Raw genomic sequence first — 18,141 nt, forward strand, 5'->3', positions numbered from 1 at the left:
GGGGAGAATTGAGGCCGCAGGGGAGACTTGTCGCTACTTAATCAACTTATCGCCGCCTCCCGCCGCGAGACTCTCTCTCTCCCTCTCTCTCTCTCTCTTCCAGACGGTCTCGTTCCAGTTTCCGAAACACCCAGCCGCTATTCCCTAACAGGACTAGCGTGGATCTATCCTGATCAATCATCTCTGCCGCTCGGTCGCCGACCTGCACCACTTCATCAGCGCCGCGTAACCAACTCAACGGCCTTGATGAAACCACAGGACGATGGAGAGCGCTCCTTTTCGTCTTTTCCTTAGTGGCTGTGCTGATATCCAGAGATAAGGTGCTCAGACTGCCTCACCTATGTTGTGCCCGCCATGGCTGCTACGGCCAACGTGAGCGCTCTATTAGAAAAGCTAATTGAGGCCGTCGCAAAGGCTGACGCAAAGGCATTTGGTTCAAGCCCACTTTTACTTCAAGGGTGGGTGCTAACATGTCTTGTTTAGGACATACCACGCTTTGCTGCCCTCAAGCGTCGTGCCGAGGACACAGTCAAAGCTGGTGCTCATGGCCGTACAGATCAGTTTGCGGTTGCCAACCACCTGGATGGACTGCAGGAGAAATTCCAAGTCCTCAACAAAGACGAGCTTGCAGATGCACTTCGCTCCAGGTTGCTAGAGCTCAATGAGCACCGTAGCTCCTGGGCCCCGGAATTTCTTTCTCTGCTGCTGGAACTTGCAGATCGTCCGGCTCAGTATTCACGACTGGATCGAATCCCAAAGCCGAAACTCCAAGAGGAGGCCGCACCGCTCACTTGGTCTGACTTCGATGCAGCCGGGTCAGCATTTTGCGAAGAGGATATCTGGGAAGCTGTAGACTACGGAGCCGATTCTTCCGATGAGGAGATCGCATCTGTTTCCCTGTCAACTGACACCCACCGTTCGCGGCCACCCCGGATTTCTATAGCTCCAGAAGAAGATTATGTGATTCCAGATGCTGCATTGACATCTGGTGATGACGAAGAACTGGTAAAGTCGATAAAGCAGGCACAATTCTGGACAAGAAATAGCCAGTTCGATGGGGATCACGAAGTAGTATCTTCTTGCGCCTTGACGGAACTTGAGGTTATTCGGGAGACAATCTTCATGCTACAAGGCCTGCCTACGTCTATGTTTCGACGATTTAATGGCAATGTCGAAGTAGATCAGAACTACAATATTGCGCATTTGTCGAGAGAAACTTTCTCCTCGGTTCTACGATCCCTGAGTTCAGTCGGAACTCAAGTCGACATTCTCAGACTGTTCGTCAGGATGCCACAAACTATTCCTTCTATGCAAACCTTCCAGCGGGGGCTGGAAGGCTGTCTGAGTAATTATGACATGTTTCTTTCAAAAGCACAACACCAATACCTTTCTCCAACGTCAACCGCCTCTGTTAGTCTGCTGCAGCTCTCGGAAGATGTGTGTCGTGAGACTAGGCTTCTCCTGATACTGTCAGACCTAGTCTCGAAGCTTGAGACAACGTCAGTGAATGCTTCCGTTCAATGTCTCAATCGTCTGTACGATGTAGTATGCTTGACTCAAGCGACAGGTGACGATGATGGGTTCGCGGTCCTTGCTGATCTGTTCTTTTCATGTCTGGAAACATATGCCCGACCTATTCGTCTCTGGCTAGAAACCGGCAAACTAGAAGAGGCAGCCAATCACGGGTTTTTCGTTCACCACCAGCAGAAGAATGGTGACCTGCGAACGCTCTGGCATGACTGGTATACCCTCGATGCGCTTTCGAACATCTCCTCTGTGCCCCAATTCATCCAACCCATCATGCAGAAAGTTCTCATTGCCGGCAAGAGCATGGTATTCTTGCGGCACTTGAACATGAGTCCGGGTGATGAGGACCGCAGAAAAACATCCGTGACGATAGAAGACGTGTGCCCTCCAGAATCCCCTTCATCTTACCTTCCTTTTTCTATTTTGCTCGAGTCTGCCCTCCAGAGGATGGTGGAGGAAAACTACAATGCTACATCCGCGTTACTGAGACGCAAGTTTGACAAACAGTGTGGATTGTGGGAATCGCTTCAGGCTCTGGAGTACATCTACTTCTGCCGAGACATGAGCATGTCTGGCATAATCGACAGTAAAATATTCGACCTGATCGATAGAGGGAAAGCGGCATGGAGCGACCGATATCTCCTTACAGAACTGGCACAGAGTATTCTTGGTTCGATGCCCTTTATTGACCCGTCACGACTCATTGTACGATCCTCGACGGATGGACCAAACGGCGAGAAGAGCAGCAGCCGATCGATGAACATGCTTAATGCAATTTCATTTGATTATATTCTACCGTGGCCTGTTGCAAACATAATCCCGAAATCCGCGATCTATGATTACCAGCGAATTTCCAGATTTCTGATGCAAATTCGCAGAGCGAAGCATGCACTTGTGAAACAGCGCTTACAGCATAGCAATATCCATGACAAGATACAAGATACGAGGAACAATACGCTAAGCTATGCGCTGCGACACAACATGCTCTGGTTTCTCAACGCCGTCTACAGTCACATGACAGACTTCGTCATTTCAGCAGCGACCGCCTCGCTACGCAAGGACTTATCTGCCGCCAGTGACATTGATGGTATGGTTGAGGCCCACTATAAATTTATGATGTCTCTTAAGGAACAATGCTTGCTATCGGACAATCTTGAAATGATTCACCAAGCCATTGTCGCTATTCTCGACCTTTGTGTCCGTTTTTCGGAGGTTCAGGCTACGCGCTACGGAAGCGACCAGTCTCAATTCCGGAGGACTTTGAGAAATGCAGACAGTCGCAATCATCCAGCTGTGGACCGCAAGACCCGCATACATAGTCATGACGTCGATGATGACTTTAGCGACGAGGGTGACGACGACTTCGATACCAATGATAATGAATCCGCTGACTCCTTCCATGAGTCGAACTATTTACAACAAATCAAAGAGATCAAAGACCAGTTCGACCAGTTAGTTGCGTCTGTGGCGGCTTGTCTGAAAGGTATAGGACGTTTTGACGGTCCACTGAGCTGGGATATGCTGGCTGAGAAACTTGAATGGAGGAAGGCGGGACAGGTCGTGATCTCAGGACCGCTGCCAGCCTTTTGAAAGGCACGATGATGGCAGTTCACATGAGATTCAAGTCCGATTTGAGTGCAAGTAGAACATTTCTACTTCTGACAATGCTAGGGCAGCCGGGACATCATTCAGTCTATCTTCTCGAGCGGCTGCAATTAGGATCTATCCTAGGGGTCTCGCAGTGGATCATGAGAGATTCAATTTCGCAGACTATGCCGAGTTCTCCTTTAGGTGTATTCCTTGGTACACAGGCAGTGGAGTCCCATCGAGGCTGGCACGGATCTGCAAGGCCACAAATCTCGAATAGAACCTAGCTTGGCCCATTCCTCCTCCCATATACCATAGACCAGGATCTGGCATGAATTTCACGTCAACTCTCAATACTCCTCATAACGTATTATGCAAAGAAGCAGAACAGATTACACTTACGGCCAGTTGGGACATAAACACCCTTCAACTCACCCTCCGGATCAATACTCCAGTAGTCCTCCACGCGATAGAAGATGTCTTCGCCGAAGAACGTGCGGACCGAGTCACGGAGGTTCCCTGTGAACCCCGTCGCGAAGATCACAACATCCGCCGGAAGGACGCTCCCGTCACTAAAAAGGAGGCCCTCTTCTGTGTATGACGCTAATGGACTATCGGATTTGATCTTGATCTATTCGAAAACCAGTCAGCGCACTTGACTCGCTTGTATTTCTAGCTTTCATATGATCCCCACCTCGCCCCTGGCGATCATTGCCGAAGACCCTGTATCCATTGAATGTCCACCAAGACGCTGGTTCAACTGATAGATCAGATCTCCAAATACTTCCACTCGGAACCCAGCGCGGAGGAGAGCCTGGAACCGCTCTGGCTCGGCGGCCGCCTGGGGATGCACGTCTGCCATGGTCATAAGACGCGCCACAGCAGTTGGGACGAGGTTCATCTCGCGGTCGGAGACTTCCGTAGGCGTCACATCGTTGAACATGCCTGGCGTGCCATCAGAGCAAGACTCTCGCACAAAACTTATAAAGACGGCAGCGGACGCAGCCTACCTTCCCATGCTCGCTGCAGGTATTCACGAGGCAGAACGTCTGGTGTTATCAGCTCATGAGCAAAAGGCTCATGTTATCGGTAAAGAAAGTGTAGAGCAACTTACAAGTTGTACTACGCTGCACCATAGTGACACACGAAGCCCCAGATGCGACCATATCCTTCGCAATATCATGGCCTAGGTTTCATTCGCATTCAACGGCAAGGGGAAGTCTCAAGAGACATGTTGAAGTTAAGCACTGTGGCTTACCTGTATTGGCCGAGCCGATCACCACGCCCCGTTTACCTTTCCATTTCTTTCCATTTTTGTATTCCGACGAGTGCAGGACCTCACCTTTGAACATATCCTATCAACTTTCATCAGCAAGGAGATAAGATGACGAGAACAAGCAGACAAACCTCGCCCGACAATCGAGGCTGGCGAGGTGTCAACGCGGGTCCGCCCGTGGCAAGCACGACATGAGAGCAAGTGACCGACAGACGACGACTCGGCCGCTGATCACCTCCACGCTGTCGAAGTCTCAGCGTCCACTTCCTCTTCATCTCATCCCAGCTTCCGGATTCCAGCTCGGTGGCCGTCCAGACGTTCTATATCCCATCAGTAGCTTCCCCTATACTCATCTCAGAAGCGGCGGGGGCGACGAACAATCCCAAACCGCCGCGACCAAGACTCCAGCCCATCCGCCAGCTGATCCTTGGACAACCACTCCCCACACGCAGGGGGAAAGGTACGCTCAAAGGGGAGATGAGACCAATTGCGAATGGTGTGTACTAGTTGGTGCCTTGGAGTTCAGCTCCGTCGCCATACCCCAGCCCTTCAGAGAGCACTGGATACTTATTGGGGAAAACCTACACCTCAACGAATCATACCTCACGCGCCAATTATCCCCGACCCGTGCATTTCTCTCAACCACCATACACGAAACCCCCAAAGCCTTCAACCGGCCCGCCGTGCCCAGCCCGGAGTGTCCCGCCCCGACGACGACACAATCAACGTCCACCTTCTCGTCCCCATAGATGTTCTGCACCCCCGGGCCCAGAGAATCCACATCCCCCCACCCGAGCAATCCTTCAAGCATCGTGCACAGCATCCAAACCCGATACTCCTCTTTCGCGGCGGTCCGGACCAGCGACACCACCCCGGAGCATTTGGTGGCTGGGCGCGATCTGGTCCGAAAGACGAAGGGCACGTCGATCCAGCCGCATTCGGCATCCAGGCGGACGTGCTTCGCGGCGTCGATGTCGACACGGAAGGCATGGGCTTCTCGGCAGGTGCGCAGGCGTTTGAAGACGTCGCAGATGGTGGGCGCGGAGTAGAAGGTTCGTAAGGTGCCGGTCAGCGCGAAGGTGTCTCGCCATACTGCGTCTTGAGTGAAAAGGGTGGGCGTGAGGTCGGTGCGGAAGAGGTCGGAGAATAGGCCCGCAGTCTTGCGGACGTCTGTGTTTGCTGGGATGCCTGTTGCTGGGAGGGCGCAGGGGAGATTCGGGAGGATGTCCCGCGGGTTAGTTTCTGGCATTGTGCTGGTAGCTAAGGTTGGGAAGTTTGGGGAGGAAGGGAGGGGGACTGGCTTGGGGATATGTACTTCTTCGATCCCGGTATGACGGCATTTGCTTGTGCGAAACCACACACATCATTAGGTACTGGTAGTATCGCGCATCTGCGGAGTGCTGCAGATGCAATCAAGAGAAACTTCTTCATTGGCTTATCAGCCAGTCGCAGAAGGAGGGTAATGCCCGATACGAGTTGATTGGTTGATTCGCATTATGACGAGCGACGATTCGGTAATTTCAGCCTAAATGCGGATAGCAGCACGTCAATCACTGCGGCACTGCATGCATGCCGAGAAGCAGGAAACCGATGCCAGGGTGATGGTGATGCGAGCCGCACGGCTGAGTATAGGAAAGTTGACATGAGGTTATTCTCGACTAGATGATAATGATAGGTTGAGATTGACCAAGTTGGTTGCAGACGAGATTGAAAAACGCAGCGCAAACTAATAGTATATACAGACATATGCATCGGTGGCAGACAAACATGCGAAACAATCATCGCTTCGTAAAGACCTCATCCACAACATTCGTCGCGGAACAAACCCCCTCAAACATCAGACGACACCTCCGTCTCCGTCGCAAGCGGCACGAACTTGCGCGTCTTAAAGGCCTTCTCCGAGTACTTGTCCCCCATCCCGAGGAAGCAGTTGATCTGGCTGGGATGGATGTACTGCAGCACGACCATGGCCCCGAACATCAGGAGCGCGTCGAAGACATAGATGAACGCCTCGTGTTTCATGAGATACCCGTCATACCCTTCCAGGTACTCCACCACCCTGATGATGGAACGAACGAAGATTAAAAAACTCGAGACATAGAGGGCGACCATGTGCCGGCGCCACACACCGGACAGTTCCATGGCCGTGCCGGTCGGGTTCTTCCGCATGCGCGACTCGAAGATAATAGCCGTGATGATGAAGAAGCCGAAGAAGATGATCTGGACGAAGAGACCGCCGATAATGATGTGTTCTCCGGTGGAGGGGTCGTTGGAGTTGCTGACCATCAGCCCGGCGCCTGTTCATGGATCAGTAAGTTGTCGCACGATCTGGGTTGTGGCTGGAAACGCACCGGAAGCCTGCATCAAGAAGGAAAGCACATCGCCCGTCACGAAGATCTTGGTCATCCAGCCCAGTCGGATGACTGCGTATTGCTCTGCGTGGACCATGCGGATGATCCGACCGAGGGTCATGTAGATGCTCGCGGCGAGGAAGGCGGGCGCAATGAGGATCAGGGCGCTCTGGATGATGTAGGGCCCTGTGGTGAAATCGGGGCTCTGAAGGGCGGACAGCAGGCGGCCCACGTATCCGATGGTCTCGACTGTCGATCCGCACTGTTAGCTTGTGTAGACATGGACAAAGGATGGCATGTTTGACGTACGGATGCCTCCAATGAAGAAAGGGATCATGAACCATGACCGAGTCCGGACCAGCTGGTAGAAGTGCAGAAGGGTGCTGAGGCCAAACAGGACCACGAAGATGCCCGCGGCTGCGCTGGATGGCGCGTAATAATATAACGTGAATTCCATAGCCATTGTGCCGGTTGATTAACAAAGGAAGTATTGGCAGAAGAGATTCAATGGCGACTAGATTGCAAGAGAGAAAGAAGACAAGACAGAGGATTGCGCTCTGCTTTTATCTTGAATGCTGTCGCTGTACCAGAAATCCCCAGCTGTGGACTCGATCCATAATTAAGGCAGTAGTGGACCTCATTTTGCCTCAAATGCAGCGTTAGCGATGGCTGGGGAACTGATCCTCGTGGCAGTGTGTCTAAGGGGAAAAAATGATGCTTCGTATCTCGTTGCGTGCTCCTGATTAGGAAAGGGGCGGCGGGTTCCACAATATCTAAGCTTAATCCCCGGTCGCACTTCGTTTTCGTATCCTTACCCGTTCATGGTTAATTCTATCCCGGGACAACGCACATCTTTAATGCAAACCCATGGTACTCGACTTAAAACCATTACATACATCTCATTGATGGAAAAGAAAAGGAGAAAAGAAAATTCTGATATCGTTTACATGGCCTCTTGAGCCCGTTGCTCCCGTTTCGCAAACTCATCCATGGGCGTCAGGTTGGCCTTGGACGGTCCCTCAATACACACTCCGTCGCAGCTGAACCGACTGCCGTGGACCGGGCAATCCCAGCTCTTCTCCGTGTCGTTCCAACTCAACACGGCCTTCATGTGAGGGCAAATGGCACTGTACTTATGGGCCTTGCCCTGATCATCTTTGTACACGGCGATCGGCTTGGCCGGGTTCTCCTTCATCACGCCTCCCGAACAAGGCGCGAGATCCTCGATGTCCTTGATGTCGGACTGCATCCACCGCTTGTACTGGGCATTAATCTGCAGATCATGCTTTATCATGCTAGGCATCGACTTTGCGATGCTCGTGAGACGGTTGGGGTTGTACAGCTGAGCCCAGGCGTTTTCAGTGCCGGTGATCTCGTCGGCGATTAGCTTGCCTGCTAGCACACCGTGAGTGAGTCCGTTCCCGCTATCACCCGTCACAATATAGGTATGGTGTTGGCCCTGGTTCCGGCCGATGAACGCCATATAGTCGACGGGCTCGAAAATCTGCCCGCTCCACCGGTAGTCGACCGACCCGGCCTGGGTGAACCGCTCGCGCACCCAGGTCTCGAGCTCCTCAAACCGGCCTCCCGTCTCCTCCTGGCCGACCTTGTGATCGCAGCCCCCGACCACCAGATAGTCATCTTTCGCATCGCACTCCGTGAAGCGGATGTACTTGTACGCCTCTGCCTCGTCATACAGCAGACAGTCCTCGATCGACCCCTTCGGCACACGGATAGCAATGCAGTACGTGCGCATGTACTCCATCTCGGCGATGACACTCAGCTTCTGCAGCGGGACGCACGTGGCTTGGACGACGTCGTTGGCGGTGATCGTGTAGCCGTTGAACGTCTTCACCTGGACGAGATCCTTCTCCTCGACGGACATCATGCGGGTATGGGTGAAACACTGGAAATTGGGCTGCTGGCGCAGCCATTCCAGCACCCCGACGAAGTACTTGGTCGGATGAAAGGTGGCCTGGTCGGCGAAGACGGCTGCGTCGCGCTGGTCGATCGCGCCGTCCCAGCCCTTTACGGCGAGTCCCTCGTGGTACGAGGCCCGGAGGCCCAGCTTCTGGGCCAGATCGACTTCCTCCTTCAGCTCCGCGATCTCCTGGTCGTGCTTGGAGTCGCCGCGCGGGTACTGCGAGATCTCATAGGCCGGCAGCGTGCGGTACTCGCAGTCGATGCCCAGGGACTTGGAGATCTCCCCGACGCGTTGTATGGCCCAGGTGTGGCTCTCGGCCGCGGCTCGGGCGCCCTGGGACCCGTGCTTCTTCTGAATCTCGGTATACCCGTCATCGAGCGCGTTGGACAGGTGGCCGCTGGTGCGGCCGGACTCTCCGGAGAGGACGTTGCGGGCCTCGATCATGGTAACCCGCTTGCCGCGGTTGACCAGCTCGTACGCGATGGAGATACCGGCGATGCCGGCCCCGACAATGCAGACATCGGTTTCAACATTCTCATCCAGGACAGGGAAATGTGGGTACTTGGAGTAAGGCATGTGGCGGACCCAGACCGGGTCCGTCTCGCCGGAGGTGTTCATAAATTGATGGGAGTGTTCCGCCATGGTGGCCAGCTTGCGGGAGGGCGAGGTGGTACTGGTCGAGTATCGAGAGACGGAGAAGAGCAGCTGGTAGTTGACACGTTTGAAGGCGCTGTGTCGGATTGCTCTATGGCATGTGACGCTGTAGAAATTCAGAGCTTGGAGCATGGCCGGAGCAATGCAGTGAATTAGGAGTCTGTTGCTTGGGCGTTTTTCTGGGTGGTCGGCATGGAATGCATATAAGCTTGGGTTATACTGAATCGCATCACGATGACCTAACGGTAGACCCAGCTTCGATACGCTGTTTGAGCGCCGAGAAGCATGACACAAACATGACAGGTGCGAATGAACTGCGTTCTTGTCGCTGATTGATGGGATACATTACCCGGATACGATAGAGGGAGCAGGTGGGCTGCGAAGATCTCCGCAGAACAAGGTCAGGTTGGCCAAACCCAGACGGAGGGGATCTAATCGTTCTACGGTTGGATCCGATGGACCACTCGAGTTCTAAGTTCCTTGATCTTCGTTCCCCAGATTGCATCCGACGATCACGAGTTTAGACTGGTAGTTCTGATGGGTCTCCAGCGCAGAGAGCCGGAGGCCATACCAGCCAGTGAAGAAGCTACTCGACTCGGCCAAGGCTTAACTTGCCTGCTTGAAACAATACCTATTCCTCAATTGTGGTTTGTGCTGGGAAAGATTGATAAGGGGAGGCTGCTATAGGTTGATGGCTGGAAGGGGGGATGACATCACAGTGACCGGTCTCACCAATCAGTCGTGACGCCATTCAGTGAGTGCATCTTAATGATCTTATTTATCCTTACCTGGTGCATCCAGAATAGTACTTACGGTGTTGATGAATCCAGTAGCAATGATAATGGTTCTCACCAAGACAAATAACATTGTACCCAGGATCATCACCACAATGCCCAAACCAAACAACACTCCCACTCCCAAAACCACCACCATCACCACCACAGCCACCCTCCCAGCAGTATCCCCAAACCCTATTCCCCATCCCCCACCCCAACAACCCCATCCAAGTTTCCTTCCATTAAACCATGTAAACACCTAGGGCATTATGTCCGGGGCCTGAATTTCTGCCAGGACTCCTCGAACCCGGATCCACGAACCCACATATCCTCGGAGACGATGCCCACGGAGTCCACCGCTAGAAGGAGCGTGGTCAGCTGAGCGATCTCAGGGAAATACGAATTGATAGATCTGAACGGCGAGGACGAAACGTACCCATATTGCCGATCTGCAGCCACATGTCTCCTCGGACGGGGAGATCCCATGTCGATTCCTGCGGGCGGCACAGCTGCTCGGCGGCTGCCACGGTGCGGACAAACTTGGACAGGTGGCCGTCATCGGAGGGGTGAAGGTAGCTCTGGGCGAAGATCTCGGGCCAGCCCATGTGGATTGGATACTCCAGCACATCGCGGGGCTGCGGCTCCGGCATCTTGCGCGAGGCCCAGATCAGCAGATCCGTGCGCCCTTTCATCTCCAGCAGGCGCGCTTTGTTGGCAGGGCTCAGGTACGGGAGGTCCGTGAACGCCTGAAAGAAAATGGCGAGGTTCACGGCGTGGATGAAGAAGAAGTCGAGCTTCAACTGCTTCTGCGGATGCTGCGCGGTCGCAGTCCAGTAGACTGATGTGTTCGGTGGGGTGAGTTGAATGTTTCCAGGGAACCAGGATCTCAAGAGGGAGAAAGAGAGAGAAAGACTCACTGGCGGTGTTGATCATCTCCACCAATCTCTCGCGGATTTTGTCCTCAGGGACGGTCCATTGAGAGCACGCCCGGATGACCTCGGCGCCGGCTCGCTTCAAGATACCGTCTGCGAAGACCTCCGAGTCACCGTGAACGGCCGCTTCACGGAGGGTCTGGCTGGCGCGCATCTCGTCCATGATCTCCATGAGTGTCTTGGTTGGGGTTGGGGCGCCCGCCGCCGCCGCTGCAGCGGGCTTGTAAAAGTCCCCGCCCAGGTAATCCTGGTGCACCGACGCCTGGGCCAGCGCCTGCGCGACGATTGCCGGCTGCTGGAACTCGATCCCAAACCCTAGGTGGATGATGGGGTGGACGAGGCCCGCGAACAGCCGGGACAGGAGCGACTCCGCCAGCTCGTCGCCGCCGAAGAGGTACTCGTTGACGACCGCCGCGACCCCCTTTTCCGCGATCACGCGCTGGAAGAAGGCCAGGTAGTTTGAATATTGGTCCTCGTGGTACATGTGCTTCATGAATTCCTTCTTGTCGGCGAACGACTGGATGCTGGCCTCGTCCCGGGGGAATGCTGGTCGTTGGCATTTCGCCTCGCGTTTATACTGTAACTCGATGGTTTCGGGGGAGGCTCCCAGGGCCCAGCTCGTGAGCATGAAGTGCACAAGATGATCTGGCGGGACCAGGTGAGTATCAGTTGATGGTCACCACCGCAACCTAGGGTGCTTACTGTGAAACTCAATATCATTGCGATAGATGTGATGATTCTCCATATCATGCTGGAGCACCTCGCTCACTTTGCGGGCGGATGCCCAGCTCAGTCCGGATGAGCTGAAAACACCACGATTCTCCGGGGTTAAGTAAATCTTGGTAGAGGTAGCCATTTGCTGACTTGGTTTTGGAATGACCACTTCCGCTTGATACCAGCCTTTTTTGATGCTTTTGTGATTTGGACCAGGAGGAGGATGGGATACAGGAAGCTATAAATCATTTGACTGTCGTTCCAGATCAAGACTGATGGCGCCACTATTCGAAATGACGCCAGTTTGCTTATCTGTTCAATACATTTCATAGCTGTTAGTTCCAGCTTAGAGGAAAGCCGAGAACATCCCGGTCTGAGATGATCTCGGCTTAGAGATCGACATCTCTCGCATTTCGCATTTCGCATTTCGGCATTCAGCAGCCCCCAAGAGGCTCTGGAGATAATCTCTTATTCAAACCCCGACTAAGGTCACTAAGACAACCCTAATGCGTGGAACGAGTATATTTAGAAATTCCCCTCAATATGTGAAACTGTCAGTCATTCTGCTGGAAGCTTAATTGCTCTTGCAGCAACATCGGACGATCCTCTTGGTGGCGCAATTGCTTGAGACACACCCACAAGCACGGATCTACCTCTATCTGAAGTATCTCGGCATAATTTAGACATTTGTCTCTAGAATTACTCTCTAGAGGTATCTAAAAGCAGCTTATCCATCCAAACCATCATTGAATGTGAGTCGTGGTATGGATGTCATGTGATATGCGATAGAGATTCGGCTTTCGGGAATGACATCTTGTTTCTTTTTGATCCAGTTCTCCTTCCCGCTTCCCCCTTCCTCTTCCCCCTTCCCCCTTCCTCTTCCCCCTTCCCCCACCCACCTTTTGCTGCTGATGGAGATCTACACTCACCACAAACATTCCAGATCATGAGATCCACACTTGCGTGTCATTGGTGTCGGTGAGCTTGATGCCTATATGAATCAGGAATCTGGCTTCTAGTATGACAGATGAAGTGGCACCGCAGCTCTTCATTCTGGCTCTCGACTTTGGCGCTGACTATGAGCATTGGTCCAGGAGTGCGAAGGTCAAATGCCATCACAACGGCTCGCCACCCTGTCGAGCTTGCACACTGCATCGCGGACGCGAATGTGTTCTAACAAAACCCAAGCATGCATCAAATCGGGTGCGCGTCTCTGCCCGTCCCCGGGAGGACAGCGGTGCTCGTATTCCTGATAACCTGGGAGTCGATCCGTCTCGGGCAGACCTCTTGTCGGATACTCACGAGGCTTCCCGGCGTCACCTCAGCCAACGCCATCCTCCCTCTCTTCTCGGCTTCCAGCAGTATCGTATGCCGGAAGACAGCGCGCCCGAGTCGCATTGCAACGAAGCATCGAGGGGCCAGACTCCTTTGACCGGGTTGAGCAAAGAAATCGTCGAGCGTGCGTTCCATACTTTCATCCGCCAGTTCCCGGAATTCAACTTCTTTCACCAGCCCAGCTTTGTCCTTGACCTGGATCAGCATCGGATACCTGATCTGTTACTATGTGCCATCCTGGCTGTGACTGCTCGATTTCTCCCGGAGGTGCTCAGACAGCATGGCGGTGCAGCTAGAGCCTCCAAAACCTTCGCTGACTACGTCCGGCAGCATATCATGCAATACAGTGCGCAAACTATGGATCTCTATTCATGCCAGGCACTGGTCATGCTATGTCTCTATGACTGGGGCGAGGGCGAGGGCTCCCGTGCGTGGATCTACAACGGGATGGCTTCTCGCATTGCGCATGGAGTCCATGCGGCGAATCAAACTCTCTCGGAAAAGGATGTCTCAGCGGCGCAGAAATTTCGCCTGGAGGAAGCGCGTCGAACCGTTTGGGCCTGCTACTTGGTGGATGCTATGATCGGGTGTGGAAAGTGTCATGCTTCCAGCCATTCGATGAGTGTCAGTGAAGTCCCTTTACCGTTGGGGGAAGATGACTTCGCATTTGAGGGTAGGCCAGTGGTCGCACGTGAGCTATTTCTGGATATATGGGACCCCGAAGAGGAGGACTATCGCTTCCAGGCATTCTCTATAGACCGGTTGGGGTGCGACAGTTCCCTGCTTCTGATAATTCAAGGCTTCTCTATATGGCACAGAATCTCGGCGTGGGTGTCGGCGGGTGGCCGCAAGCGCGACTCGCTTGCTTCCAAGGAACCGCCATGGAAGAGCTCCTCTTTCGCCGCGCGCAGCTTAGCCGCTTTAAATGACTGGCGTGGGTCACAGCATCCGCAATTGGTGTACTCGGGCGCCGGGGTGAACTTTTGTGTGTACATATCCCGTGGAGAGGGGGAGCGCTTCGCCATCCTGAACCTCATCTACTATCTGAGTGTTATCTTTCTGCATCGGGAATATCTTCCGTTTGCGCTGCCGATCGTCAACCGCGCGGCTACGGACCCTGGCGGCCCGGCACTGCCCTCAGAGGACGCCCCAGACGGATGGTGGGAAAGATGCTACCAAACCACGTCTGCCGCCGCGGCAAATATCATCACGATCATGCAGGAGCTCGAGCAGCGTTGTATCGAATTTCAAACCCCCTTCACCTGCTTCTGTGTCTTTAGCGCCGCGACCTGGATACTCTGCACGACGCAGGACGCGACCCAAGGGACACGCATCGAGAAGGCGCCGGACGGGAAGTCTTTGTCTGACCAGCTGGTCTGGGCCTATGGCTGGCTCGGCCGTGCCTGCAAGGTCTGGGGCCTAGCCACGGGCTGGTATCGGACTTTGCTGACGCTGTGTCAACTCTACCGACAGCTCAGCCTGGACCTGGGGCACGAGATGTGCCCTCCGGATGAGGTCGTGCTCTCCCTGGAAGAGAACATGCAGCGTCTCGCGGGCCTGGAGACAATGGAACGGGAGGGGGATATTCCGACTGCCAATATTCTCCTATTGCTGCAGCGACAGCAAAGGGAACATTCTCAGAGACCTAGCGGACCACGCTCGACCACATATACGAACGAGCCCCGTTCGGCCGCCACCGCGCAAGAGGCGCAGGATAATTCTACTGACCCAATTATGTCGGTGGACCCCGTGTCGCATGCGGAAGTGCAGATGGCGCCTCTGCTGACGTCTCCTTTTCTTCTCGACCAGGACCTTTTCAGCAGTGTTCTCCACGATACATCCGGGAACTGGTTTCAGTCATTCGTCAATTACCACCAGTTTCCCGGGGGTTGAGGATGAGAAAGGTACTCAGAATAGAGGGCGTTCTTATCCTGAGCAGTCTTGGTCTTACTGTGGACTGACTTGTGCCGCCTGATTCGAAAAGAACGAAGCTACATCTATCTCAACACGTTGTGAGGAATGCGCTATCTTTGAAAGCTTGCTCTTATTGTTCCCGCAAGGCTGCCGCGTACTTTGTGGGGATAAATTCATCCGCCGTCGCCCCCAGTATATCTCTTCAAAAGCGACACTGTTCGCTAAGTACGATGCTTGGCCTCCAAGTGTACATGTACGATGTCACGAGAAAGGCGATGAGCTCAGTGAACAAGATTGAGGCCAGCTGGGCCAGATTTTGCGACGTTGACTCCTGCAAACCAGGTCCCCTATTCCTCGTGCGGGGCGTTTAGTGTGATTTCCTTGATAACGACAAGGTTAGTACTCGGTACTAATGGCCACCTCCCTCGCCTCTACCGAACACATTTATCCTCGTACGAGAGCGCAAAGCAACCTCTGTCCAAGAATACGCAACAGGTTGCGTATCGCTGGAGTCATCCGTGTCGTATTTGCAAGACAAATGGAACGTGTTGAAATGGAATTGAATATCGATTTTCAATTGTTTTGGTCATCAGACATCACATACAGTATCTAAAAGCGCTAAGATGAAAAATGCAAGGGTATCTCGTCAAACCATACATCACTCACAGCACACTCCGCAAGTACAACCTCATCCTCTACGCCCACGGGGTCAGAACATCCTCAAATCAGACCATCATCACCCCCTTCCCCTCCTCCTCCTCCCCCTTCTCCACCCCAACCACCGGCGACGCCGCCAGCGCACTCCGACTCCGCAACCACGGCCCATATCGCCAGAACACCACGGGGATCGGAATGAGCACCGTGGCAATGCACCCGAGCAGGGTGCCCGCCCACTGCACGCCCAGGTTCTGCATCAGCTGCCGCGAGAAGAGCGGGAAGGCACACCCGACGGCGGAGCGGAGGATGGTGTTGGCGGCGATGGTGGATGCTGCCCTATTTTTCTCGTTAGTACACATTGCTTTTCTGGGAAGGTCAAGGTAGAGGAGGGTGGGGGACGTACAAAGTTGGATAACAGTCGACAATGTAGTTGAAGCATTGCAAGAAGATGCAAAAGATGCCGAAGCCCGTGAGCACGCCGGAGGCCATGGGGACGAGGTAGTGGATGTGGGGGTTGCAGCCGGTCCAGCCGAGCCTATATCACCACGACCAATATTAGCAAAAATGCGGGGGAAGAATAGGGCAGGAAGTATAGTGCAGTGCTATACATGAACTCCAAGGGGGAGAAAGGAACATACCAAAACATGCCCCCAGCAAAGGCTACCGCGCCGACAATCGCAGCGGGCAACCGCCACTCCGGCACGGGGCGGTCCCCATTCGCGGCCAGCTTGCGCTTATAATCGCCCTGCAGGAACAGCACAAAGACGCCGCCGAGCAACTCGCCCAGAATCAACCCGACAAACGCCAGACCCCCGACCCCGGCACTCATCCCGTACACCCCCTGGAAGATGACGGGGTAGGCGCCGAGCAGGGCATAGATCAGCCCGTAGATGAAGCTGATGTACAAGGAGATCAGCAGCAGGATGGGCTCGGTGGCCAGCATGGTCAGCGGGCGGGTGAAGTTGTTGCGGACGAGCTCGTGGACGTCGACCTCGACCTCGTCCTGCTTGGCGTGGATGCCCCAGTTGCGGGTCTGGCGGCGCAGGCGGGCGGCCTTGCGGACGAGGATGACGGGGGCGTAGGTCTCGTCCAGGAACAGCGCGACCAGCACGAACCCGGCGAAGACCATGATGGCCGGCAGGTACAGGGTCCAGCGCCAGCCGAGGCGGCCGTCGCTGGCGATGAACCCGCCGACAAAGGGGGAGGCGAAGGGCCCGACGAACACCGCCATGCAGAAGATGGACATGACGATGCCGCGCTGCGCGTGGTTGAACAGATCCGCAAACACCGCCGGCACGATCGAGATCGGGCTCGCCGCGAACAGGCCCCCGAAGAACCGGCACAGCATGATCGTCTGCACGTCCTTGCCCGTCGCCGACGCGACCGTGAAGATCCCGCACCCGAACAAGCCCAGCGCCAGCGGCCACCGCCGCCCGATCAGCTCCGACGCCGGCGCCCAGATCGTCGGCCCCGCCGCGAACCCCAGCACGTACAGCGTCACCCCGAGCGTGCTGACCTCCGTGCTGATCGAGAATTCCCGGCTCACGCCCGTCGACGCCGCCGAGAAGATGGCGCTGGTGAAGGAGGCGGCGAAGGTCGAGTAGCAGAGGATGGCGACGAGGATGGATCTGTGGGGTTGGGAAGGCGTTAGTGATTGGGACATTCATGAGGGTTTGCTGACGGGGGAAGGTTTGCTGGGCATGCATACCTCCGCAGGATGGACCAGTTATACGGATGCAGGGGATCCTGTGCGCCGTCGAATTCGACCACATACGTCTCCGGGTCCGGTAGCAGCGGCGGATACTCCTTGCCCGCGCCCATGGGCAGCCATTCCTCCCGGGGCACGGGGGGTCGCGTCGACCCTACCGTCGCCTTCTGCTGCAGTCGATAGGTGTTGATGCGGGCCAACTCCAACGAGTCCGGGTGGTGCTCATCGTCCGGGTGCCGGGGCTCGTCGAAGGAAGACGAGTAATCATCACTGGTGCTGTCCACGGGCGTCGTCTCGGAGAAGTACTTTTCATGATCATCGTGGTGCTCCATGGCGAGTGGATGATCGATGCCGGTCTCCGGAGTGTATGTATGGGATTGATGTCTATCACACTGAACCAGAGAGAAAGAAAGAGGACAGCTCAGGCAGGCCCGGATTGATATATCTACTCATTACGGAGTACTCCGCAACCCTCCAACCTATCAACCCACTTGTCTGGCAATGTGTGTTTCCACTTTTATCCATCATCTCTAGACTAACGACGACAAATTTTTTCCACTGGCCTCCGCCCCGTGGTGCCATGATCGAATTCCGAATTGCCGATAGATAGTCTATCAGTGCTCAGTCTCACACCAAACCACCAGGGCAAGTAATGTTGTCGCGGGCCGAGAAACTGGTTCGTACTTTTCACTTATTGTGCTCCATCTCTTTCCGCTGGGCCTGGATGTCTTACTACCTCCAGCCACATCTCCGAAGGAGCTTGTTCCGCCATTGTCCAATCACCAA

The 18,141-nt window shown here is 54.5% G+C and overlaps 7 protein-coding genes across 7 annotated transcripts; 2 read left to right on the forward strand and 5 right to left on the reverse strand.

Moving 5' to 3' along the window:
• Positions 1-195: 195 nt before the first annotated feature.
• On the forward strand, positions 196-3,435 carry BO66DRAFT_426747 (putative gamma-tubulin complex component GCP5). Its single transcript, XM_025650302.1, has 2 exons — positions 196-426; positions 484-3,435. The coding sequence occupies exons 1-2, from the start codon at positions 355-357 to the stop codon at positions 3,115-3,117; spliced, it is 2,706 nt and encodes a 901-aa protein (XP_025506748.1). The 5' UTR covers positions 196-354; the 3' UTR covers positions 3,118-3,435.
• On the reverse strand, positions 3,298-5,639 carry BO66DRAFT_316286 (flavin-containing monooxygenase; the record flags this gene model as incomplete). The annotated part of the gene is made up of 9 exons (XM_025643502.1): positions 3,298-3,440; positions 3,517-3,745; positions 3,809-4,059; positions 4,125-4,163; positions 4,229-4,300; positions 4,373-4,469; positions 4,522-4,710; positions 4,769-4,893; positions 4,976-5,639. The coding sequence occupies 9 exons, from the start codon at positions 5,637-5,639 to the stop codon at positions 3,298-3,300; spliced, it is 1,809 nt and encodes a 602-aa protein (XP_025506749.1).
• A 581-nt stretch (positions 5,640-6,220) lies between these two features.
• BO66DRAFT_368259 (RTA1 domain-containing protein) lies at positions 6,221-7,198 on the reverse strand (the record flags this gene model as incomplete). The annotated part of the gene is made up of 3 exons (XM_025645327.1): positions 6,221-6,687; positions 6,742-6,990; positions 7,051-7,198. The coding sequence occupies 3 exons, from the start codon at positions 7,196-7,198 to the stop codon at positions 6,221-6,223; spliced, it is 864 nt and encodes a 287-aa protein (XP_025506750.1).
• Positions 7,199-7,628: 430 nt separating this feature from the next.
• BO66DRAFT_469155 (FAD-dependent oxidoreductase) lies at positions 7,629-9,558 on the reverse strand. Its single transcript, XM_025652704.1, has one exon. It carries the CDS (start codon positions 9,449-9,451, stop codon positions 7,685-7,687), a length of 1,767 nt encoding a protein of 588 aa, XP_025506751.1. The 5' UTR covers positions 9,452-9,558; the 3' UTR covers positions 7,629-7,684.
• A 757-nt stretch (positions 9,559-10,315) lies between these two features.
• Positions 10,316-11,960, reverse strand: BO66DRAFT_368264 (questin oxidase family protein). The gene is made up of 4 exons (XM_025645328.1): positions 11,730-11,960; positions 11,013-11,672; positions 10,532-10,933; positions 10,316-10,454 (listed from the first exon to the last, which is right to left on the reverse strand). Exons 1-4 carry the CDS (start codon positions 11,881-11,883, stop codon positions 10,363-10,365), a joined length of 1,308 nt encoding a protein of 435 aa, XP_025506752.1. The 5' UTR covers positions 11,884-11,960; the 3' UTR covers positions 10,316-10,362.
• A 659-nt stretch (positions 11,961-12,619) lies between these two features.
• Positions 12,620-15,291, forward strand: BO66DRAFT_250914 (fungal specific transcription factor domain-containing protein). The gene has a single exon (XM_025642957.1). It carries the CDS (start codon positions 12,762-12,764, stop codon positions 14,967-14,969), a length of 2,208 nt encoding a protein of 735 aa, XP_025506753.1. The 5' UTR covers positions 12,620-12,761; the 3' UTR covers positions 14,970-15,291.
• Positions 15,292-15,715: 424 nt separating this feature from the next.
• On the reverse strand, positions 15,716-17,826 carry BO66DRAFT_418422 (MFS transporter; the record flags this gene model as incomplete). The annotated part of the gene is made up of 4 exons (XM_025649742.1): positions 17,356-17,826; positions 16,286-17,275; positions 16,051-16,182; positions 15,716-15,983 (listed from the first exon to the last, which is right to left on the reverse strand). Exons 1-4 carry the CDS (start codon positions 17,685-17,687, stop codon positions 15,716-15,718), a joined length of 1,722 nt encoding a protein of 573 aa, XP_025506754.1. The 5' UTR covers positions 17,688-17,826.
• Positions 17,827-18,141: the final 315 nt, after the last annotated feature.

The sequence above is a fragment of the Aspergillus aculeatinus genome (genome assembly GCF_003184765.1).
Source record: "Aspergillus aculeatinus CBS 121060 unplaced genomic scaffold BO66scaffold_9, whole genome shotgun sequence".
NCBI classification, from domain to species: Eukaryota; Fungi; Ascomycota; class Eurotiomycetes; order Eurotiales; family Aspergillaceae; genus Aspergillus; species Aspergillus aculeatinus.